The 19228-nt window shown below is 36.4% G+C and overlaps 1 protein-coding gene across 2 annotated transcripts in view; it reads left to right on the forward strand.

Moving 5' to 3' along the window:
* The window catches only part of LOC121378576 (dynein heavy chain 3, axonemal-like), a 128908-nt gene that overhangs the window by 172 nt on the left and 109508 nt on the right, over positions 1–19228 (forward strand). For both annotated transcript variants that reach the window (XM_041506821.1, XM_041506822.1), the window contains exons 2-12: positions 1152–1250; positions 2250–2433; positions 3733–3759; positions 5258–5330; positions 7412–7568; positions 8166–8355; positions 10606–10681; positions 11515–11634; positions 12371–12496; positions 13077–13272; positions 14833–15012. In XM_041506821.1, the coding sequence (XP_041362755.1) occupies positions 1152–1250; positions 2250–2433; positions 3733–3759; positions 5258–5330; positions 7412–7568; positions 8166–8355; positions 10606–10681; positions 11515–11634; positions 12371–12496; positions 13077–13272; positions 14833–15012 (1428 nt within the window). The remainder of the gene's footprint in view (positions 1–1151; positions 1251–2249; positions 2434–3732; positions 3760–5257; positions 5331–7411; positions 7569–8165; positions 8356–10605; positions 10682–11514; positions 11635–12370; positions 12497–13076; positions 13273–14832; positions 15013–19228) is intronic.

The raw sequence follows: 19228 nt of genomic DNA on the forward strand, positions 1-19228 counted from the left end.
TTGTCAGTAATTAATTTTGCAGCTGCACACCAAGGTTGGCTTTAACTTTAAGTTTAACCATGGATCGTGAAATATATTTGATCTTATCCAGTGATGTACCACGTCAGTTTTTTGCCTTTAGCATTGTCAGTTACCCTTAATTATAGACATGCTTTTGTGATGTCACATTTTGCATATTTATTGTTTTATTTGTGTTATTTCACTTCATTTAATTGAATGTTTTGTTATGAAAGGGCACCTTGAATGTCAGTAAATGTGTGTTTTCTATTATTAGTTACACTGTAAACAGTAGGAATAATAATACAGGCTGATAAATAATATACTACTAAAAAATATATTAAATTAAATGTAATAGACCATAGAAACAAACAAACAAAAACATTTAATATTTTTAATTTCAACCCTCTGTATAAAAATTTATAAATATGGACATTTTTACTAAAAACTAATAAGTGTTGGGTTTTTTGGTTGTTGTTTTTTTAAATTAAAAAGAGAAAAAATACAAAAAAAGCAAACAATAAAAGTTGTGATGCCTTACGTGACAGTATGTTCAGTTCACAATAATCACATTGCTACTAAAAACAAAAGTGAACATAGATCCATGTGTATGCACAATCTAGCCATGAGAAAATTTCATTTAGGAATCTTAGATGTGCATAACAATGAGTATGCATCTGCAGTAATGACAAACTGTGGCACTTAAAGAAACCAGTGATGATATCCATGTGTCCTTTGTGATAGTTAATTTTCATAGTAAAAATGTTAATAAGACAAGAAAGTGCTAAAATAATCCTTGGACAACAGTGTGGCATTTATGGACTGCCAAAGTAACGTCATGGGTAGTTTATAAATAACGGAGTTACCAGGCACAATTTATTGCACCAAATATGAAAATCATTTTGGATACAGGGTTGTGACTACATTTATTTAACCGTACATTTATTTATGAATGGATGCTGTTGTGTTACATTAAACACTATTCGAAGTTTGTCTTGTTGCCTTCAGGCTGTAAAACTCATCCCCACACCCCACCTGACTCCAAATCTCCATCGGTCTAAGGCTTTGGCCTCGTATTTGCCAAATTCAAGGCCTAGCTTCTTGTTTTGATCGACTGGTCTGCTATTTAATATGATAAATTGTTTTCCTTGCAGTTTTGTGAGACTCCGATGTTCAGTTGCAGCAAGACGAGGGGTCTCCCGGGATTGCCGCCCTTGCCGTCTTCTGTCACAGAATCTTCAGATTTGTATCAGGTACATATATTAGTTGGGTATTTTTAATTAGGTATTACTCGTAGTTTAGAGGCAGGATTTAGTTCAGTCGGTTGAGTGCTCCCTTGAGGTGCTTGCATCATAGGATCGAACCACCTCGGTGGATCCATTCAACTGATTGTGTTTTTTCTCGTTCCAACCAGTGCACCACAACTGGACAAGGCTGTGTTATGTGCTTTCCTACAAAAGATCCCTTGCTTCATTAGGAAAAATGTAGCGGGTTTTGTCTGATGACTACATGTCAGAATTACCACATGTTTGACATCTAATAGCCGATGATTAATTAATCAATGTGCTCCAGTGGTGTCGTTAAATAAAACAAACTTCTACTCATAGTTTATTGCCATGTGTATTTAAACTGTTACATGTAGTGAACACATCTTGAAAATACTTACAAGTACATACACATAGTAATAATTCACATACTAGTACTGGCCCTGGCTTATAAAAACATTGAAGAGTCCAGACTCGATCTCAAATGATGTCACACACCTACATTTGGTATGGTGTTGTCATGACGTTAAAGTCTCTTACTCTAATAGAGTCTTGAGTCTAGACTCAGTTTTAATGATACAGGATTAGCATTATGATTTTTTTTTAAACCCAATAAGCATCAGTGCCAAAATGCTGAATTTATAATTTATTGACAAAATGTTGAGGTTTTTTGTCAGGGTTGTTTTTTCTCTCCACTTTTGACTTTATTTTAGATAGACATCTCATTACTGTTTCTCAACTAGAAATAGTTTAGAAATCCTGATCACAAGTTAGGTGACAAGAAGTCATGAAATGTACCATATTTAAATTAAACCAGTTATTATGTGAACAATTGGAAAGAAACATTGACTGTGGTCTTATATAAGAAAAACTAAAGGCTAAGTTTTGTACATAGCGAACAGTTAATGTTAAAATGTACCATAATTCTAATGTATGTGAAGAAAAGTAAGATTTTACCTGTCAGGTAATAGATTATTTGTGTTTCAGATTGTTCTGAGAAACAGTGAACATCCTCCGCTGATGAAAGGGACGTCATGGACTTTGGCATCACCGTTCAAAGAAGAGAAGTACCACCGGACGCCGAGCGAATCCATCGCTAATAACTACACGCCATCAGCCAGCAGGCTCAAACTCAGAGAGATGTCAAAACTTTCAAGACCAAAAACAAAAGGTGAAGCTTCTAATTGTGACATCAATTAACAGACTTAACATGGCTTTTATTCCCCCATGTCATTAGTGTTGCTGCAATATAATCTTGGCATTTGTAAGTAATATTCTATGACTTTGGAATTAATGCCTTTAAGGTTATGTTTGATAACATGTTTGATGAGGACCATGTAATTTGAGGGTCATTGTTTGTTGAGATAAGATTTATCTGAACTATGTGAAAATGGGTGTAATTAGGGCCACACACACACACTAAAATTTATTAATTTGAAACATATTTTTGAACTCTAATAGTGCCATTAATGTGCCATGATTATATTGTATTTATGTCTTTTTATGAATTAATATGTGCTAGTCTATATTCAATATATTATCCAGCATGTTGAATGTTTTCTTACAACTGTATTCAAGCACATTTAATTACCATCTTTAAAAAAAAAATATATTGTTTGCAGTAACCCAGCTAATAATAATAATAATAATGTACTTACCTTTGTTTGACACCCAATAGCCAATCTCTTTTTGTGATGGAGTCTCATTAACATACATTCATTCATTCATGATGGTGCATATAAAAGATCCCTTGCTGCTAATCGATAAGAGTAGCCCATGAAGTGGCGACAGCGGGTTTCCTCTCTCTCTATTTGTGTTGTCCTTAACCATATGTCTGATGCCATATAACCGTAAATAAAATGTGTTGAGTGTGTCGTTAAATAAAACATTTCCTTCCTTCCTTTATTCATTCATAACTGTTTCACTAAGTTTACCCCAATTTATTTGTTGTTCATCCATTAGTATTCATTCTATTATTTCCACTCCCACCCCAGCCAAATGTGTACTGAGTGACCTAGCAGCAATGATGGATTGGGTGACAGTAAACCATCGGTTTTTAAAGATTTCCGGTGCATTATTTTGCAGTGATTTTGTTTATCTGTATTAATACATAGAAAAAAATGGAGTACACCTCCAAAGTTCAATAAATGTGATAGTTTATGATTTATTCCATGAAATTATGTGATTTGGTGTCTACATATTAGTTTGTTTTGTCATCATAATAATAGTGTTTAAAAATAATTCTTGAAAGTTTCTATATAAGAAATACAGATCTTGATTACAAAATGAGAAAATGTTTAAAAGGAAACAAACACTTATATATAATTCTGTCTGTATTTGTATCACTATATGATTAACACATGAAATCAAAGGAGCACACAAAGCTCACTTTGTTTTCCTAACATCTGCAATGAGGCTTTCCAACCCTAACCGTGTGGCATTTGCATAATATGACAATCTGCAATTTCAGGGAAGCCACTGCCTCCAATTCAACATGGTAAATAATATTTGCTTCTCTACTAACAAATAGATGTGGTGTATTTGCATTTAGGAATAGGTACAAGTGACTATTTTCTTCCAAATAAACTAACACTGGAAAATATGTTACTTTGATTATCTGATTTGTCGTGTTTAATGATAAATTGTTATCCAAAAAATTATTTTTAGTCTCTATTTTTATTTAGTTATTTCTTAATTGTTAACGGGGCTTAAATATCTGCATATTTTACTGTTTCGAAAGAAAAATGTCAAATAGGTGAATATTATTTTTAATGTGCATCTCCATAAGAAAAATTACTCAATTACCCCAAAGCAGGGGAGAAGGGATGGGCATTACATTTCGTCTATGGGCCTGAAAATGTCCTTGTGTCAATTTCTGCTTTGTTGTTTGCATTGCTGAGGTGTACATTTTAAAAATATTTTGTTGAAATCAATTTACAGTAGATTTTTATATCTATATATATTGATATCACTTACTTATAGGACTGCATGTTTAATGGTAAAGAATTTCACTACAGAAAGTATAATATTATTTAGTTACACAAATTTCTATACAATGATTTATTATAAACTAATTCAACTTGAATTTGTCCACTGTATGTATTGTTCAGTGTTGTTTGCACTTTACCTCAATTTGATTTTAAATGTGTCAAAAATATTCTGTGATTGTAACAGTTTTTTTCATTTTCAGCAGGCAGAAAGCTAAATTGCTATTTATTTTTTATTGCCAAATTGGCAGCATTTGCCTCAAGCTTTTTAAAAAAAAATGTTTTAATTTTTTAATTTTATCAAATTTAGTCAGTGTTACTTTAGACAGAGGGTTATGTCATCTTTTTTTTTTTTTACTAATTTGTTGTACACTTAATTTTGAAATGAAAAAAAAATACAAAGCTCTGCAAATAATGTATTATATATTTTAATTTAAATAATGTATGCAAAGTATAATCCTTAAGCCTGTTAAAATGAAATGAAACTTTATTTGTAATATAATATTTTGTACTTTAATAAAACAATGATTAGCAAAAAGACCTAGAAAAAAGCATTCACTGTATTTATGTCATTATGGAAGGTTTTACATGTATTCATTCATTGTATTTATTGAGTTATTCATTCATTCATTCATTTATTCATACATTCATTTATTCATACATTCATTTGTATTTTTAGTTTATATTGAATACATGCATTTATTTATTCTTTCATTCATTTCATCATTATGTTTACTCTTTTTCTTTTTTTTCTTTTTATATTTCATTCATTCATTCATTCATTCATTCATTCATTCATTCATTCATTCATTCATTTTATTCATTATTTTATTTTAATTAAAGTTTATGTTAATTACCTGTATTTATGTTTTTTCTCATTTCTTCATCATTTTATTTTATTTCATTTAAGTTTATATACTGCATTATCAATTTTTGTAAATTTGTGTTAGCTGGATAGATCAAATATTTTCTTTAATATTACTCAAGTGATTGGATTTGATTTTGCAGCAGAGTCAAGACTAAAGAGTCCTCGAAAAGCCTTTGGTCGAAGTAAAACTGTGTATCCAAATCAAACAAATGGGTGAGATCCAAGGCTTAGTTTGTTAAATAAAACTGTTATTACTGTTATAAGTAGCCGAAGTACTCTGCCGTTCAAGAGCTCTCGAATGACAGAGTACTCTGGCTATACTCTTAGCCAAAATTACCTAATAATTTATACTGCAATCTATGTTATGCTTGTGTACATTTTCATGCTAACTTGTGTTTATAAAACAAGTGTCACTTCCTTACCCTGATATTTGCCTATGGTATTTCTCCATTTTATACTTAATAATAGAAACACAAGTAATTTCATTACCTTGAAGTCAGGCCATTTTTCTCTGTAAAAACACAGGTAATTTTGTTATCTTGAATGCTGCACACCTTTCTGCAGCGACATAAGCCATTTCAGTACCTTGAATTCTGTCCACCGCTTTCTGTTGAAACATAAGCCATTTCAGTACCTTGAATTCTGCCCACCACTTTCTATTGAAACATAGCCAGTTCATTACCTTGAATTGAGCCCACCGCTTTCTATTGAAACATAAGCCAGTTCATTACCTTGAATTCTGCCCACCGCTTTCTGTTGAAACATAAGCCAGTTCATTACCTTGAATTCAGCCCACCACTTCTGTTGAAACATAAGCCAGTTCAGTACCTTGAATTCTGCCCATCGCTTTCTATTGAAACATAAGCCAGTTCATTACCTTTAATTCTGCCCACCGCTTTCTATTGAAACATAAGCCAGTTCATTACCTTGAATTCAGCCCACCGCTTTTATTGAAACATAAGCCAGTTCATTACCTTGAATTCTGCCCACCTCTCTTTCTGTACAGACAGAAATCATGAATTCTTCCCACCTTTTTCTATAGACAGAAGCCATTTCATTATCTTGAATTTTGTCCACCTTTTTCTATTGAGACATAAGCCAGTTCATTACCTTTAATTCTGCCCACCGCTTTCTATTGAAACATAAGCCAGTTCATTACCTTGAATTCTGCCCACCGCTTTCTATTGAAACATAAGCCAGTTCATTACCTTGAATTCTGCCCATCGCTTTCTATTGAAACATAAGCCAGTTCATTACCTTGAATTCTGCCCACCGCTTTCTATTGAGACATAAGCCAGTTCATTACCTTTAATTCTGCCCACCGCTTTCTATTGAAACATAAGCCAGTTCATTACCTTGAATTCTGCCCACCTCTCTTTCTGTAGAGACAGAAGTCATGAATTCTTCCCACCTTTTTCTATAGACAGAAGCCAGTTCATGACCTTGAATTCTGCCAACCTCTCTGTAAAGACAGAAGTCATGAATTCTTCCCATCTTTTTCTATAGACAGAAGCCATTTCATTAATTTGAATTCTGCCCACCTCTTTCTATAGAAACAGAAGTAATTTTATTACTCTGATTTTTATTTACTTTTCTCAGTAGTTACAAAAGTGTAAATCTGCCCACTTTCACTATTGACACAAAAATAGATCACTTCATTACTCTGAAATTTGCCCAGTCTTCATTACTAAGACTGAAGTCTTTTTATTACACTGAAATTTGCACACTTCTGCTATTGAGACTGAAGTCACCTGATTACTCTGAAATGTGCTCACTTTCACTATTAAGATTGAAGTCATTTCATTGCCTAAAATTTACCCTCTTGTACTGTTGAGACTGAAGTTATTTTATTACTCAGCCCACATCTGTCTGTAGGGACAGTTGTTTGTCTGCACATTGCTGGCAGTATTTTTAATTGTGACTGTAAACTATTGTGAAGTCGTATTAATTCTATTTACGGGGGGGGGGGGGGGGGGCACAACCCAGTGCTAAAGTGCTTGTCTAATGCATGGTCGATCTAGGATCGAATCTTGTCAGTGGGCTCATTGAGCTATTTCTTGTTGCAGCCAATGCACCAAGACTGTTATATCAAAGGCCATGGTATGTGATGTCCTGTCTGTGGGATGGTGCATATAAAATTGCTACTAATGGGAAAATGTAGTAGGTTTCCTCACTAAGACTCTATATGTCAGAATTACCAAATGTTTGACATACAATAGCCGATGATTATAATAAGTCAATGTGCTCTAGTGGTGTCGTTAAACAAAACAAACTAACTTTAATTGTATTTACAGCGACATAGGTGATCAGTTTGCTGGACAGTGGATCCCGGAAGTGGAGGAGCTACCTCCGAGCCGACCTCTGACCCCGACAGAGCAGATGGACATCATGTTGGCTATAGAGGAAGAAGTGAAGTCTGAGACAGGAGAACCGTCGGAGAAAGACTTGGAGGTGATACACCAGCCACTGTTAATAACGTGTTGGACTGTTACAACTCATGGAGTACACTAAGTGTTAACTAACATTAGATAATGTGTTTCACAGTTACACCAGAGTTAACACACTAAGTGTTAACTTACATGGAATAATATGTTTTACAGTTACCATAGAGGTAACTTACATTAGATAATGTGTTTTACAGTTACAGTAGAGTTAACACACTAAGTGTTAACTTACATGGAATAATATGTTTTACAGTTACCATAGAGTTAACTTACATTAGATACTGTTACGGTTAATGATGTATTTCACAGTTACAACAATAAGTACACTACCGGTATGTGTTAACTATGTTTTTCACAGTTACAACAATTAGCACCCTAAGTGTTTATGTTGTACAGTGTTTGTTTTTCAGTGGTACAACTACTACAGCAGGAAAGACATTGTGCCTTTAGTTGTTGAATAAATAAAAATATACCTAGTGTTTATGTTATGTGATGTTTGGTTCTACTAATACTGTACATCAGGAAAGATATTCTGCCTTCTATTCTTGATTAACTAAAACTATGCCTAGTATTTAATGTGTGTGGTGTTTGTTTTTAAAAATAGCGGTACTACTACTACATCAGGAAGGGTATTGTGCCAAGTATGCTGGCCCCTCAGCCACAGATGCAGCTGAAGAACATACAGAGCCACGTTCCCGACAGTCTGTTAACCAACCCCGAACTGGAGTCCACCACCCAGGAACTGCTCGAGGAAATCAACTTGGATTATGAGTACAGTCTTCGGAAAACTATAGGTCAGTAGAGGTTACATTATAGTCGTATACTTGGTGTATTATGATTGAGTGTAGTTTCTAGTGAAGTCAAGAACAGACTAGAGATTCATGCTGGATTTTTACAAAACTCTAAGTCTACAGCAGTTAATTACAAAGTTCTGAGAATTAAATATTTTCTTAAAACCATTTATAGGTTATGCCAAAAATTATACAGGTAACCCATTTCATTTTACTGGCCAGTCAAGTGAAGTTTCATATTTGGAGGACTGAACTTGATGTCTGTAATAATTTGCTACATTTTTATACTTGATAAGCCATATCAGGGGTGGAAAAATACCATTGCCCGACTCCCGTGTATAGTAATATGTCACTGTCGGGCAACAAATATTGGTAACCCAACTTGTCCGTGGGCAAGTAAGAATTTTTTTTTATTTTAAATACTTACCATACGCTAGTAAAAGTTCTGTGGCTCAGTCTTTAAATAAATACTTTTAATTAGTAAAGTGAATAACTTACTCAGCAAAATAACGAATGATCGATAATATTGTTTTAATAAGTTATGTGCAACCGCCTATCAGTAGTGTTAAGAGTATAGTCTCCCTTGTGAAAATTTATTTTTATCATGGCGCAGAATCCCATAACAAGTATTTTTGCCAGCGGTGGCAAATCGACCGAAAAAAGAAAAGGGACCTTGGTAAATGAGACAATATTAGCGAAGAATAAAAAATATGATAATGATAAGCGGGAATGTAAGTTCGTACCGAGTTGGAACGAACAGTTTCCGTGGGTCGTTTACGATCACGAGGCTGACGTCATGACATGTTTTGTTTGCTGTAAATTCCCGAGCGTTAATGCAAAAAATCGCAAACATACTTTTGTTGATGGTTTTATCAAATTTTAGAATTAATTACCTAAAGAGCCATAGTGTTTCTAGTACGCATTTAGAATGTGATTCATACAGTAGAACAGCAAATAAAACAAAAAGCGGATCTCATTCCACTAGCGATGATCAACATACAAGTGCTATTTTAAAAGCGTTCAAAACATTGGACGACCAAACTCTTAAAAAACTTGATCGAGTTTCTATAACTGCATTTCATACTGCATATAGAGGAAAACCATTATTAGATTTTGAAGCAGATCTTGATCTTCTCTACAGTGTTGATATTGATATCGGTACTAAATACCGTAATCGGAAAGCAGCAAGTGATTTCATAAAAGCAATTGCAAATTCATAACGGAAAGAATTTATTCCATGGCTCAAAGGGTCCAGTTTTGTTACTATATTGAGTGACAGGAGCACAGATCGTGCTATATTGGAGAAAGAGACTGTGTTCTTGAGATATGTTAACAATGGCGAGCCAGTGTCATTTCATGCTGGAACTGTGGCATTGGAACATTGCCACGCTGATGGCAAGACGACTCACAGGACTGTTCTAAACCAAGAGACACTTGAAAACACTCGCACAATAATGACACATGGACCCAAGACACACGATTTCTGCCCTAGAGCTGCTGTAAAGGAGTGGATTCAAAGTGCCCAGGGTACACGCCATATCTTGTCTTTAAAATCTGATACGGCTGAAGGTGGACCAGCAAGTTCAACAAAACCAGTTGCTTAAAGTAAGCAAATAAAGAATCACGCAAATCAGAAATGTTTTTTTATACATTTTTATTCACTTAAAAATTGAACATTCATCACACAAAAATCTGGGCAAGTATTATACAATTCAGGGCAAGTAAATTTCTAGTTTTTACTTGCCCTTGGGCAAGTACATTTATAAAATAATTTTCCACCCCTGCATATACTTGATATATTATTCCTGAATACAGTTGATTTCTCCAATAAAATATTTAAGTTTTAATTCTATTATATCTCTGTTCCTAAGATTTATTAACATGAAGTTAAGTTCATCCTTTGGACTAGAATGGACTTAAGATTTTCTACTAGATTGTAAATATAGCTTTCAGAAAACAGACCTGGTGCTTATAAAACTTTTTAAGAGTCTAGACTCAAGACATGATTAATTACTCCCCTAACTTAGATTGTGGGGAGCCATTTAAGATATTACAATATTGATACCATATAAGGTCACATGTTAAGGGGAGCTAAAACGTACTCTCCTTGAACCAGTCTTAGGGGAGTGATAAGGGAGTGAGAGTGATAGCTCCCCTTAAATGGTGAGGTCTGGAAAACATGGTACGTGGTACGCAAATGAGTGTAAAATTAGTGTGCAACTGACCATTAGTTTCTCTTTCTCTTTCTCGCAGTTGACTACATCTTGAAAGATCCACAAGAGAAAAATCGCCTTCATATTAAATGGACTCCCAAGCCTTTCCCACAGAGGTGAGTTTTAGTACTTTACTTGTTTGTTATCAATGGTAATAAACAGTGGACAGTGCCTTACTAGTTCTTGTTTAATATTGTTTGGATTTGTTATTCAGTGACTGAACAAATTACAATTATACATATACCCCATTGTATTTATTACAGATACCGTGGAATGTTATAAATACTCCTTGGATATATACTGGAGTGTTGTAGTTATTCTTTTCTTAAGGAAGGGAATCACAAACTGTCAATCTGGTTATAATGTCACCATCAGAATGTAAACTAATGAGATATTACTATCCATAATTTTAACCATAAGATTGTGAAACACCACTATATATTCTTTGTTGTATTTCAGAATCGTTCGTGCCCCGGTTCCCTGGCACCTAACATACCGACAGTGCAAGTCTTACAATGACATCCATCTGTTTATGTTTATCATTGATTGTATTTCAGAATCGTTCGTGCCCCGGTTCCCTGGCACCTAACATACCGACAGTGCAAGTCTTACAATGACATCCATCTGTTTATGTTTATCATTGATTGTATTTCAGAATCGTTCGTGCCCCAGTTCCCTGGCACCTAACATACCGACAGTGCAAGTCTTACAATGACATCCATCTGTTTATGTTTATCATTGATTGTATTTCAGAATCGTTCGTGCCCCGGTTCCCTGGCACCTAACATACCGACAGTGCAAGTCTTACAATGACATCCATCTGTTTATGTTTATCATTGATTGTATTTCAGAATCGTTCAAGCCCCTGTTCCCTGGCACCTAACATACCGACAGTGCAAGTCTTACAATGACATCCATCTGTTTATGTTTATCATTGATTGTATTTCAGAATCGTTCGTGCCCCAGTTCCCTGGCACCTAACGTACCAACAGTGCAAGTCTTACAATGACATTCATCTGTTCATCACAAACAGGATCATGCAGGAACTTCAAGACATTTGGTTTGACGAGTAAGCAAGTTGTTCACTTTAAACCTGACCCATGCTTACAAAAAAAGTACAATGGCAAAGTTTGATTTAATAATTTACTGGGTTTTTTTTATTTGATACAAACATTTGACTATCAGGAGTAATCTAGTCTGAATATATGGCTAAAAATGTCTAATGTTTTTTTCATCTTGTGTTTAAACATCACATCTTATTTTTAAAAATCCAACCTTCTTTTAACTTACGTTTAAGAAATCAATTGTGTTAATTTATGTTTGAAAAATAATCTGAATATTTAACTTGAGTTAAATGGATCTGATCTCGTCTCAACTTGTGTTTGAAACATTTCATTTTGTTTCTAAAAATCCAACCTTATTTAAACTTCTGTTTGAAAGATCAGTTGTGTTTGAAGCATCAGGCCCTGTGCTTATAAACCTTAAAGTCTAGACTTTAACATCATGGCAATGCCATTCAAATAGCATTACGTTAAAGTCTGCACTTTATTAAAGTCTAGACTTTAACATCATGGTAACGCCATTCAAATAGCATTACATTAAAGTCTGGACTTTATTAAAGTCTAGACTTTAACATCATGGCAACGCCATTCAAATAGCATTACGTTAAAGTCTGGACTTTATTAAAGTCTAGACTTTAAGTTTTATAAGCACGGGCCCTGATCATGTTTTAACTTCAGTTCTAAGAATCTAGTCTTCTCTTAAGTTGTGTTTAAAACATGTCTCCTGGTTTCACTGAATTTCAGATTCTGCCATCAGCGGTTTGTGAACCTCAAGGAGCTGATGGTGGCCGATCTGCCACTGCTACCCACCGAGTTCGAGTCTCTCATCAAGAAACAGTGCTGGGCCGCACACGAAGTCCTCCGCAAAACGTAATATCCTCGCACAATCTTTTAACACTTTCATTGATGATGGCTCACATCTTTGTTGTAATAAATTAATGCCATCCAACATATTAAGCTATAAATTAATTACATGGATTCTTTCTACAGTTATTGACCATATATTATGTAGTATAAATCATAAAACGTTAAAAAACACAAAAACTATTATTTTATATTTATTAGACATGAATTTCATTGAGTTTCTTATGTTAAAATTGATGTTATTGATCATGGATACAGTCTGAAATATGGAGTAGTATTTGTGATTTTTAAGTAATCATAAAACTCATGAAAAACAAAATATATTGTTTTACAATGCTATAGTATATGTCTTTTGTCTTCTTTCATTTCCCTTAGTCAGTAGCAACATTTCTTCCTGCACAAATTTAAAAATTAAATTAGCTGGGGTGTTTGGGGGGAGTGTCTTTTCTGGGGTTTTTATGTGTTTTGAGGGCTTTTTTGTCTTTTTAAGTAATTTTTTTAAAATATAAAATTCTTACTAGTGAGATGAAGAAATATTGACCAAAGGTAAATTTTATAAATTTTCTGTAATGACTTTACATTGCAGGTGGATTCCGAAGTGTGCACAGGTGTTCCAGGAGAAGAAGGACATGTGGCAGTACCTGGTCCCACCCAACGACACCGACTCCACCGAGGTCGTCGAGGAATTCTTCTCGTCCGTCGCCGCACTCATGTCCATCCAGCTCCGCAGCATGGTGATCAACTCCCTCGCTGACTTCCTCGAGTTCTTCCAGATACACCAGGTCTCAAATCACATGCGTAGTCTGTAAAGTTTTATGATTTGTTAAGCCTTTGTAAGGCAGGCTGTGGTTGATGTTTTCCAGATACACCAGGTCTCAAAACACATGCATCGTCTGTAGAGTTTTATTCTGTGATTTGTTAAGCCTTTGTAAGGCAGGCTGTGGTTGATGTTTTCCAGATACACCAGGTCTCAAAACATGCATCGTCTGTAGAGTTTTATTCTGTGATTTGTTACGCCTTTGTAAGGCAGGCTGTGGTTGATGTTTTCCAGATACACCAGGTCTCAAATCACATGCATCGTCTGTAGAGTTTTATTCTGTGATTTGTTAAGCCTTTGTAAGACAGGCTGTGGTTTATGTTTTCCAGATACACCAGGTTTCAAAACACATGCATCGTCTGTAGAGTTTTATTCTGTGATTTGTTACGCCTTTGTAAGACAGGCTGTGGTTGATGTTTTCCAGATACACCAGGTCTCAAAACACATGCATCGTCTGTAGAGTTTTATTCTGTGATTTGTTAAGCCTTTGTAAGGCAGGCTGTGGTTGATGTTTTCCAGATACACCAGGTCTCAAAACACATGCATCGTCTGTAGAGTTTTATTCTGTGATTTGTTACGCCTTTGTAAGGCAGGCTGTGGTTGATGTTTTCCAGATACACCAGGTCTCAAATCACATGCATCGTCTGTAGAGTTTTATTCTGTGATTTGTTACGCCTTTGTAAGACAGGCTGTGGTTGATGTTTTCCAGATACACCAGGTCTCAAAACACATGCATCGTCTGTAGAGTTTTATTCTGTGATTTGTTAAGCCTTTGTAAGGCAGGCTGTGGTTGATGTTTTCCAGATACACCAGGTCTCAAATCACACACATAGTCTGTAGAGTTTTATTCTGTGATTTGTTAAGCCTTTGTAAGACAGGCTGTGGTTTATGTTTTCCAGATACACCAGGTTTCAAAACACATGTTTAGTCTGTAGAGTTTTATTCTGTGATTTGTTACGCCTTTGTAAGACAGGCTGTGGTTGATGTTTTCCAGATACTCCAGGTCTCAAATCACACACGTAGTCTGTAAACCTTTGTAAGATATATTTGAATAAACAGACATGTTTATGTTTTCCAGATAAGCCAGCTGTCAAATCACATGCATAATCTATAGACGATTGATTTAAAGTTTTTATTCAGTATTCATCAAACCAGATTAAAAAAACCCTCCAATGTTGATGTTTTCCAGATAATACATAATAGTCTATATATAGGGAGGAGTGAGTAGTTTTTAAACTCTGTTTATTGAGCCTGTGGTAAAACCAATTTAAACTGGCCACTATCAATGTTTTTCCCATTAATATTTCTGTATATTAGATGACTTTCACTTGATTTCATGCTTAATAACATCATTAATTAACAGTGCTGCAGATTATTCTAATGTATGAAAACATAAATTATTACTGCATCAGTAAACTGTTAAACCTGTTTGTAAATGGTGAACCATGTTATATGTGATTGGTAGGTAGCAAACACATAATCTGATTTGATTATTATTTATCACAATAACGGTACTGTGTTTCAGGCAGGTAATGATTTTGGTGAGGTGTTTGACGAGTTGCAGTACGTGATGCCCCAGGTGATGATCATCAAGCTAAAAGTGGAGGATCCGAAGATCGTCTTCGAGCCGCCGTTCAGAGAGATCCGCGACATCATCCTGCGGTGCTTCTCCGAGATCATCGCCAGTGGAGACGGACTCATGCGGGTATGGCTTAATTTAGTTTGTAAACTGTAGAATGTGGATTACGTCAGGTATGGAACATCTAGTAAGTGATGCACTGTGATATTATCAGCTATCATAAGGCTCAGATCAGTTTGTAAACTGTAGAATGTAGACTGCGTCAGGTATGGAACATCTAGTAAGTGATGCACTGTGATATTATCAACTATCATACGGCTCAGATCAATTTGTAAACTGTAGAATGTAGACTGCGTCAGGTATGGAACATCTAGTAAGTGATGCACTGTGATATTATCAGCTATCATACGGCTCAGATCAATTTGTAAACTGTAGAATGTAGACTGCGTCAGGTATGGAACATCTAGTAAGTGATGCACTGTGATATTATCAGCTATCATAAGGCTCAGATTAGTTTGTAAACTGTAGAATGTAGACTGCGTCAGGTATGGAACATCTGGTAGGTGATGCACTGTGATATTATCAACTATCATAAGGCTCAGATCAGTTTGTAAACTGTAGAATGTAGATTACGTCAGGTATGGAACATCTAGTAAGTGATGCACTGTGATATTATCAACTATCATAAGGCTCAGATCAGTTTGTAAACTGTAGAATGTAGATTACGTCAGGTATGGAACATCTAGTAAGTGATGCACTGTGATATTATCAACTATCATAAGGCTCAGATCAGTTTGTAAACTGTAGAATGTAGATTACGTCAGGTATGGAACATCTAGTAAGTGATGCACTGTGATATTATCAGCTATCATAAGGCTCAGATCAGTTTGTAAACTGTAGAATGTAGACTGCGTCAGGTATGGAACATCTAGTAAGTGATGCACTGTGATATTATCAACTATCATACGGCTCAGATCAGTTTGTAAACTGTAGAATGTAGACTGCGTAAGGTATGGAACATCTAGTAAGTGATGCACTGTGATATTATCAGCTATCATAAGGCTCAGATCAGTTTGTAAACTGTAGAATGTAGACTGCGTCAGGTATGGAACATCTGGTAGGTGATGCACTGTGATATCAGCTATCCTACAGCTTAGTTCAGTTTGTAAACTGTAGAATGTAGACTGCGTCAGGTATGGAACATCTAGTAGTTGATGCACTGTGATAATATCAACTATCCTACGGCTTAGTTCAGTTTGTAGACTTGTATGTGGACCACACTGGATATGTGAACTTCCAGTAAGTAATGCCCTGTAATATTATCAACTGTCGGATGTATGCCACTTGAGGTATACACACATCCAACTGGGCAGTATGCTATAATTAATAAATTTTGTATCTATTTTCTAGACTTTAAATATAATATTAACCATGGCAGTAAATGGTGCCTCAAGACCTTTTACAAGAAGGCAATATCCTTCTCACACCTACCCTTCACACTGTCATGAGACAAAACTGGGCAAGAGGATGGAAGAAATATTTTATTTAACAAAGTACTCACATATTTATTTATGGTTATACATGTGAAGAGTTCAGGTGCAAAAACCGACAAATGCCATTTTGGTCGAAAATAAACCATGGCGACCATTACGTAGTACTGGTGGCGTATTTACTGACAGCATATCTGTTTCTTTGCAAAAGCCGGCACCTACTTCATAAAACCCACAACAATTCCATGATTCGTTTCAAAAACCGACAAGTGATAGGTATCATTTTTCGCAGATACCGACAACTCCATTTATCCAATCTATACGCCGTAATTAGTCATGTGATTCAACATGGCAGCGCCCAGGATCCCTCTCATTACTCACTAAAGTTTCTACGTATTTTATCGAAAATTTCCTTTAATAATGGAGAACTTTGATGACATTGATGAGACAGTGGTATTATCACCAATTGGGCGTAAACGGGAGAACAATTCAGGCAATTCTGGACTCTCCCTTGCAAAAAACGCGCGACATAGTGGTGCTGAAAAACTTGCTAGCATTTCGTGTGTACATAATGTACGTAATGTGTGCTTGGCAACTTCCCTGTCCAATGATGATTTAACCTACGCACATGATCGGTTATATTCTACTGAAAACAAGGTTACTCAGGATGTCGAGTTAGCCATTATGCTCGTCGTGGCGCCCCTGGCCGGAAATACTTCCAGCCGACCTGAATGTCAAAAAGATGCACCAAATGTTTCAGGATCACAATAATTTACAGATATCGTATTCACTATACTACAGTGTTTTTGTCTACGATTTCAACTTGGCCTTTGGTCATCCTGCTGTGGATATATACAGCACATGCCTGAAGTTCAGGCTACAGCTGAAGGACCCATTCATCACAGATGATAATAAATGGAATTGTTCGGCCATGTTCATTCTTCACAGGCGTATAGCAAGGAGATTCTATGACAGTTTAAATAATGTCGAGGATTCATTCACCGTTTGTTTTGATATCATGGAGAATCTTGTTCTTCCGAAGTCTCCCATAGGACAAACTTTCTATTCTACCTCTATGTTTTTGGCGGCCGAGGTCTTCCACAGGGAAAAGATGACATTCACCTATACATATGGCTAGAAAGCCCGAACCACGAGGATAGCAATATGGTGGCTTCAGCCTTAAACTATTTTTTCATTTCTGTTGTGGGGGACCAACTGAAAAGGAATCCACACTTGCGCTTGTTTTCAGACTCCTGCTTTGGCCAAAATAAAAACATCAATGTTTTGTCGATGCTGTGTGCTATGTGAAAACAGAACTTTCCACAGCTGAGCATCGAATACACATTCCCTGTCCGAGGCCACAGTTTTCTTCCAGCAGATAGGGCATTCGGGAGGATCAAGCAAGACATTAGGAAAAATAATACTATTCTCCTACCTGATGAGTATGTTGCTATTCTAAACAAACACGGCAAAGTACATGAGTATTGTACAGATTGGCAATGTCGCGATTTCAAGACAGCTGCAGCAGCGCATTGCAAGTCCCAGAGGTCCTTCAAGATCAGCGACGCCAAGGTCCTACGCATCAATTCGGATCAAGTTGGTTTCAAGCAAGTCTATGGTGGTGACTTTTGTGAACACGTTATTCTCAAGAAGGGTAGAAAATGGGAGAACTTCAAGCCAGCCATCACTCCCATGGTCAACTGTGTGAAACCTGCCAAGAAAGTTGATGTCCTCAAACTTATTGATGAGATTGGTGCAGCTGACACTGTCCGGATCTTTTATGAGAATATCTTCGCCGATGTCGCCAGCGTGACATTGGCAGACAGGACCTTGAGGAAAGCAGTGATGAGGACTGAACTGTCATTGGTTGGTTTCAAGCTAGTGCTACATTATATCCTACTGGAACTTTGTGTGGCGATACTAGTCACAAACTTTATAAACCTTAACAACCTTGACTCTCTTTCTTGGCGGTGATTATTCCTTTGTAGTCAATATCAATCTGATTAGATTTCTAGTCATATGAATGTTTGTTTCCCCCAGGACCTCTTGTTTTGTTAGATTAATACTGATTTATGTTGAATCTTTAATAACAGTCATAATATTTACCATTTTTAACATATACTCTTCAAAAAAAGAAACGCAAAAGGGTACAAATGGATTATAACTCCGATTTTATGTTTCCTACCGGTTCATGCTTTGTGAATATAAGGTCATTGCATGTCCCAAACACATTCCCACGGTTACATTCGATAAAACGCAGCTACTGTACAATAAAGTTCCAAAATGTGAATATTCGCAAAAACGCAGCCACGTGCAAACCATGTCACCACTGCACGTGCGTTGTCTGCACGTGCAACATGAACACCGACAGTATAAAAGTGCAGGGTGTTCGCTTGCCTGGCCTCTGTATCTGGCCGACAGTTGACAATCCAGGACATGCCACGTCTCAGTGAACCGCAGAGAAACAATGCCATCGGCCGACTAGACGCAGGCGAATCCAGAACGGCTGTTGCCAGGGCATTCCATGTGTCCCCAAGCACCATCTCCAGACTGTGGGACCGTTACCAGCAACATGGATCAACACGTGACCTCCCTAGATCCGGTCGACCACGGGTCACTACCCCCGGGCAGGACCGCTACATCCGGGTACGCCACCTTCGGGAACGATTGACTACTGCCACCTCCACAGCTGCAGCAATACCAGGTTTGCGCAGGATATCCGACCAGACCGTACGGAACCGCCTACGTGAGGTAGGAATTCGTGCCAGACGTCCAGTTCGAGGTGTCATCTTAACACCACAACACCGTCGACTCCGACTGCAGTGGTGCCAGATTCATCGACAATGGCCTCA

The sequence above is a fragment of the Gigantopelta aegis genome, chromosome 8 (genome assembly GCF_016097555.1).
Source record: "Gigantopelta aegis isolate Gae_Host chromosome 8, Gae_host_genome, whole genome shotgun sequence".
Classification (NCBI taxonomy): Eukaryota; Metazoa; Mollusca; class Gastropoda; order Neomphalida; family Peltospiridae; genus Gigantopelta; species Gigantopelta aegis.